The 7,500-nt window shown below is 40.0% G+C and overlaps 1 protein-coding gene across 1 annotated transcript in view; it reads left to right on the top strand.

The window, feature by feature from the left end:
• The window catches only part of LOC125032816 (mucin-22-like), a 42,710-nt gene that overhangs the window by 34,659 nt on the left and 551 nt on the right, over window positions 1–7,500 (top strand). The window contains exons 19-21 of the mRNA XM_047624202.1: window positions 301–553; window positions 3,534–4,790; window positions 7,252–7,284. Coding sequence (XP_047480158.1) covers window positions 301–553; window positions 3,534–4,790; window positions 7,252–7,284 — 1,543 coding nt within the window. The remainder of the gene's footprint in view (window positions 1–300; window positions 554–3,533; window positions 4,791–7,251; window positions 7,285–7,500) is intronic.

The following is a 7,500-nucleotide window of genomic DNA, read 5'->3' as shown; positions in this document are numbered from 1 at the left end:
TAAATCATTTCATAAATAAATATCATTACTGTTGCAACTTCTATGGAAAAAAGACGATGGTTACAGAAAAATACCAATATACTCTCCAGTTATAACTACACTGCTATGGCTTTCTCTTATTGTGATAATACTGACAGTCATATGAATCTCGTGAAAAGGATTGATGATATCCATAAACTCTTCAATACACCGACATTATCAGTAATGATCCTTGCTGATATGCAGCGATAATCAGTCAGTGCTATGATAGGTATTGGTATTTTTCACTATAATTAGTAAATATTACTTGACTTCTTCTAGGGAGACCCGAGTTCGCCAGTTAGTGTTATGGTAACCTCTGGCAGCCCTTTCACCACCACTCCTGAACCTACAACCACAACTACATCCACCACTACGACCACTCCTGAGCCTACAACCACTACTACGACCACTCCTGAGCCTACAACCACCACTACAACCACTCCTGAGCCTACAACCACAACTACGACCACTCCCGAGCCTACAACATCTACCTCAACAACCCCAGATAGTACCACCATCGAGTCCACAACAGGTAGGGAAAGAATTTAAATCATGAGGAGGTATATTTTCTTATAATCCACCATGGACTCTATTAGTTTCCGCCTTGATTTTTAAATATATAAATAAATACATACATACGTACACAGACTCTCTCTCTCTCTCTCACACACACACACACACACACACACACACACACACACACACACACACACAACCACACACACACACACACACACACACACATATATATATATATATATATATATATATATATATATATATATAAATGTATGCACACACACACACACACACACACACACACACACACACACACACACACACACACACACACACACACACACACACACATATACACATATGATAATAATAATAATAATAATAATGATAATAATAATAACAATGATAGTATATATATATATATATATATATATATATATATATATATATATATATATACATATATATATCTACATATATATACACACACACATAGGGTAGAGGGGCTATATACTGTACTACTAGTGGAAAAGTATTCAGTAACAATGGGAAACTAATCGGATATAAAACAAATTTACATGCAAGAAACTTATGGTATTTCCCACATTCTGCCGTAGCTGTGACATAAGATTTTCTTTTTTTTTCATATTGAAAAATAAAACAAATTGAAGGGGTGCATTTTGAACGGTCCATAACACATGAGCCAAAGTCTATATATACACACCTGGGTCATGGTCCATACCAAATGGACATTTACACTAGAATACTGAGAGACGGCTTTATGCTACGCTTTAATAACATGATATAATAGAAAAATATTATTCTAGCCATTAAAAAAAATATAATTTGAGCTTGGTATCTCTCTCTCTGTGGCTGCAAACAAAAAAAAACAAAAATAGACCCAAACTTAATCAATTGCTACTGACACTGCCTAATGTTAAATTTGGAGAGCGAGTGAGGGAGTTTGATCAAAACATCGAGCCTCTTAGCTGCTGGTGCCACAGGGAGTTGTAGAACACCCTTGATTTTGCCACCATCTACTACCCCTTCATCTCAATGGGAATACAAACATGTCCTTGCTAGTTGACTTCATACTACTGAAATAAGAAACTCTGGATGAAAGACTCATGGACATCTAAATCCTTTGCCACACAACGGACACTTGAACTATTTGACCATCCTTCTCGGGTAAGTTTTCCTTAAACAAAATCTGGCTGTTTGTGTGCCAAAATCTCCCTCTGCTGGTCCACTTGTTCAGTGTCCATATCCACTTTCTCAGACGGATCTGATGAGTCTGTCCGGTTAAGAGGCTGGACATCATCTTCATCAGATAATTCATAGACATTGCAAACTGCAAGTTTTCTTTCCATGACAGGTGTCTTTGACTTTGGTTTCTTTCCTTGTTTCTCTACCTGCTTTTCTTGTTTCTTCCTGTCTTTGTCCTCCAATGTGGCCATTCTTTCATTTTCTGTTATTAAACAAGCTTTACCAAGTGGTTTAGGCTAGTGCTTTAGGCATAGGTCTGACATCAGGTGATTTGAGACTGAGAGTGGGGTGTCGCTTCACGAATCCCCTATGCCAATCCCTTGTTGCTGAATTTACATGATGCCATTCAGGTGGACTTTTTAGTAGTTTGTTGATAACTGCAGATTCATAAGTTAACCTCATGAAATCTTCCTTAGGAAATCTAAAGAATATCTTAGTAACTGTCACTGCGTACTTGACCAGTGCCTCTTCTACTCCTAGAGAAAAATGAAGAATCGCTGGAAAGTGGGTGATCCATATACCACTCACCTGCAGTGTCATGGGTTTGACCCTATATCGTATTTGTTGGGACTTTGTTCTTAAATGCCTCTTTGAGCTTAGTCCTGTCAGTCTCTCGTAAGCCTTTTGGTATAAATCGATGTTATGGCAAGTCTTTCTTGAGGAAAAGACTTGGCTAATAGTATTTCCTGCTATGATGTAATATCATTAGAGTGGGTCTATAAAAAGGCCTACTTAAATGTCCAGTTGTGTTCTCTCTGTATTTTAGTATTAATTTAATGTCATAGGAATCATAAGTGGTAATTAAACATAATATACACACATTAGAAACTGCTAATTTGTATAGCTAAAAGTGCCTACCACGATCGTTAGGATGGGCCATGTTCCGTACACTTGAAAACGCAGATGTACGGTTCATGACACTTGTAACCCTCTCACAAAAAGATTGTCATTAGGTAATCAAATCAATAACACAAACCAACCACATGAACTTATCAATTATAACTTAATTATAACTTAGTAATTCTCTAGGAACCCTTTCCATGTTAAGCTAGAATACCATATAAACATTGTCGACATATATATAAGGCAAAAAAATAACACTGAAGGGGTCAAAATTAGACGAAATTCACTTGGCGCTGATCAATGGCGTCTCCACGAGGCTTGGCTCCAGTGGCGGCCGTGCAGCAGTGTTTCCAGCACAGCCTCAACGAAGCGCTAGACCGCTACGTTAGCATTTTAGCACATTTATACGTTACAAAGCCTAGTACAAATCATAGCCCCTTTACCCTACACACACACACACACACACACACACACACACACACACACACACACACACACACACACACACACACACACACAGACAGACATGCATCTAGTCCATTCTTATCACAGCTTCAGTCATAGCTCTCAGTCCAGCCATCGTTCTCTCTCTCTCTCTCTCTATATATATATATATATCAATATAAAGTATATACATGTATATGTATATTATGTATATGTGTATATTATATATATACACATACATATGTATATTATATATGTACTCATATATGTGTATTATATATGTTTTTTTCCCTCTTATCCCCAATCTCTATCTTTCACACACACACACACACACACACACACATATATATATATATATATATATATATATATATATATATATATATGGATTCATCTGCACCGCCTGCTTCTGCACCCTAATTGCTTGAATTTCACCACAGCTTCAACTGCCAATCCAACCACAATTTCAACCTCAACCGCTGATCCTACCACAGCTTCAACCTCAACCGCTGATCCTACCACAGCTTCAACCTCAACCGCTGATCCTACCACAGCTTCAACCTCAACCGCGGATCCAACCACAGCTTCAACCTCAACCACTGATCCTACCACAGCTTCAACCTCAACCACTGATCCTACCACAGCTTCAACCTCAACCGCGGATCCAACCACAGCTTCAACCTCAACCACTGATCCTACCACAGCTTCAACCTCAACCGCTGATCCTACCACAGCTTCAACCTCAACTGCTGATCCAACCACAGCTTCAACCTCAACCGCTGATCCTACCACAGCTTCAACCTCAACCGCGGATCCAACCACAGCTTCAACCTCAACCGCTGATCCTACCACAGCTTCAACCTCAACCGCCGATCCTACCACAGCTTCAACCTCAACCGCTGATCCTACCACAGCTTCAACCTCAACTGCTGATCCAACCACAGCTTCAACCTCAACCGCTGATCCTACCACAGCTTCAACCTCAACCGCGGATCCAACCACAGCTTCAACCTCAACCGCTGATCCTACCACAGCTTCAACCTCAACCGCTGATCCAACCACAGCTTCAACCTCAACTGCTGATCCAACCACAGCTTCAACCTCAACCGCTGATCCTACCACAGCTTCAACCTCAACCGATAGTCCAACTACAGCTGATCCATCTACAACTTCATCAATCTCTGCTTCAGTAACGCCTTCCATTATTCCTTCCACAGCATCGTCACCAGCCACCCCTACCACAACTTTGCAATCAACTGCCAGCTCTACCACAGCTTCTTCATCAACTGCCGACCCAACCACAGCTTCGTCATCAACCGCCGACCCAACCACAGCTTCGTCATCAACCGCCGACCCAACCACAGCTTCGTCATCAACCGCCGACCCAACCACAGCTTCGTCATCAACCGCCGACCCAACCACAGCTTCATCATCAACCGCCGACCCAACCACAGCCTCTACCTCCAGCTTCAGCTCTAGCACAGCTTTGTCATCAACTGCAGACCCAACCACAATCTCTACTTCCAGCTTCAGCTCTACCACAGCTTTGCCATTAACCTCTACTTCCTTAACACCTTCCCATACTCCTACAACAGGTCCTGCTATAACCTCAACTAGCTCTCCAATGAGCAGTGAATCCACTCAGCCAACGGATCCAGGGTCACAAGGCTCGACTCCGACAGCCGGTCCATCAACAGGTATGAGAGGGAAAGAGGGGAAGAGATAGACATATAGACAGATAGATCGACTGACTGATATCTAGACAGATAGATAAAACCACTGACTGGTATCTAGACAGATAGATAGAGAAAGAAAAAAAAGTGAGGAAGCGAGTGAGAAAGAGAGATATAAAAATTGATAAATAGAGAGAAAAAGAGAGTGACAGTTATGTGTGTGTATGTCTGTGTGTGTGTTTTGTGTGTGTGTACAGTCGGTAAAAAAAGTATCTTTACTCGGAAGTAGATGAAACTGGTACAGGGTCACAAGGCTCGACTCCGACAGCCGGTCCATCAACAGGTATGAGAGGGAAAGAGGGGAAGAGATAGAGATATAGACAGATAGATCGACTGACTGATATCTAGACAGATAGATCGACTGACTGATATCTAGACAGATAGATAGAACCACTGACTGGTATCTAGACAAATAGATAGAGACAGAAAAAAGTGAGGAAGCAAGTGAGAAAGAGAGATATAAAAATTGATAAATAGTGACAGTTATGTGTGTGTATGTCTGTGTGTGTGTTTTGTGGGTGTGTACAGTCGGTAAAAAAAGTATCTTTACTCAGAAGTAGATGAAACTGAAACGATCACTAAGAGTTGATTCGGATATGTTGGTACTTGTTGTTTTCAAAGCTCGGAACAAATGAAGCTTCATGATGTATTCGAATAGTGTTTCGGAGTTGATATGGCAAGTTCCTCGTATCATGTCAATATTAGCAATGAAGACCTCTAAGACTATTTGCGAGATTAATTAGTTATTTCGAAGCTAACCGTGTCGCTTTTTAAATGTGCTCTATGAAAGACAAATATAAAGCTTGCATTGAAGTGCAGGAATATCATGAGTTAATGAAAACCACTTGATACTTGAAAAGGGGGTTTGTTAGTTGTCATGTCCTGTTACTGTGAGCCATTTTCTTCTTAGTTATTTACTCTCATTATTATTATTTTCTAAACATCCATAACTACTACAAGTGATGCGAACCCCCTTTGTTCTGCTGACTACAGCATGCAGACTGTCAGAAATCGTTGGGCAGTTGGAGTGGATGCACATCAGCGGAGTCGGGGAGCCGACGAATGTCGGGCCCGGCAGATTTACGGGTTATGTCTATATGGAAATCTTAAACGAGATGTTCCTACCATCGGTGAGGGCCATGTTCTTCACCGATCCAGAGCATTTTACCTCTTCCTAGATAACAGCCCTATCCACACGAGCAGTGTCGTGAAGGCGTGATTTCGGCAACACCCCAAGATTACGTTGTGCCACATCCACCCAAATCTCCAGATCTCAGTCTCATTGAGAGTGTTTGGGCAACCATGAGCAGAGACTTTCCCCTAGATCATACCCGCAGTCGTCATATCGTCATTGCTCAAGCAATCACAACATGGGAGCGATTGTGCTTTGCAGACGGATGCCAGTTAATGGCGGCATTAGGGGCATTCATGTCACGTATTCTTGCCAGCGTTCGCAAAGCTGGCAGTGGTAACATGGATAGTAATAGTACTGTGTATTTTAAAACGCCAAAGTTTAGATGTAGCCGAGCTAAGGGAACAAAAATTTAGAAAAAAATAATTATTCTAGGGGCATTTTAAGCTATACCCAGATCTACATAGGTGTAATTAGTAGAAAAAGTTCAAAATTGGGGTCATTGGAGGGGGTGACAAATGCTCCCCCCCCCTGTCCCCCTCTCAGGTTAAGCTCACTGCACTTTTTCCAACCGTTTTCGTCGTATTATATTGTTAAATAAGAAAGAGTAAAGATACTATTTTTAGTAAGTGTACATATATGTATATAGATATATATGATACATATATGATATATATGCATACATACACTCACACACACAAGCACCTACATGTTTATATTGTAGTCTTACTGCTTGTAGATAGGTAGTACACTTGACTAGTAGAGCCCAAAAGCATTCCCTATAGATTTGCAAATGGAAAAAGAATACGAGTTGTATTAGTATTGTGAGCCCATGCTCATTTCGCCATAGACTTGCTATCTGTATAATATGTTTTATATATACATATATATATATGTGTGTGTGTGTGTGTGTGTGTAGGCGTATGTATATGCATATATATAAATATGTATAATATATATGTGTACATATATATGTTTACAGACACACACACATATATATGTATACACACATATACACACACACATACATATATAAGGCCGAGAAGAGAAAAGGATATAGAAGAAAAAGAAAGTGATATGGCAGGAGAGAGAGGGAAGTGTTAGAGAGAGAGTGATGCATTATGGAAGGGAGAGAGGAGAAAGAGAGAGTGAGAAAGAGAGAGAGTGCGTTAGGAGGCAAGATTTATTCTTATGAAATGTTCATATATAAGTTTATATAACCACATGTATTGTATAATTTTATTTTGGTGAAATCGAGAGTAATCTTTGCTATGTTTTTTTTTTGTTTTGCAGAAGGGACTACTTCCGGTCAAGATGAAGATGACGGTAAATTAATGTTTCTTGTGGTTTTACTCTACACGATTTATGATAATGATAGAATCTACAACTACTGTTTTATAAAAGACTTCCGCCTTCACTGGATTCGGTTTTGATTGGTTACCAAAGAGTTAACTAAACCTTAGAACAGTTTGAACCCTTTGAAGAGGGTTTCTTTTTGTCTTTTAGTTAATCATTTATATATCAAGTAATGGAACCCTCTTG

Source organism: Penaeus chinensis, chromosome 15 (assembly GCF_019202785.1).
Source record: "Penaeus chinensis breed Huanghai No. 1 chromosome 15, ASM1920278v2, whole genome shotgun sequence".
Taxonomy (NCBI): Eukaryota; Metazoa; Arthropoda; class Malacostraca; order Decapoda; family Penaeidae; genus Penaeus; species Penaeus chinensis.
This window is presented reverse-complemented; position numbering and strand designations above follow the sequence as displayed.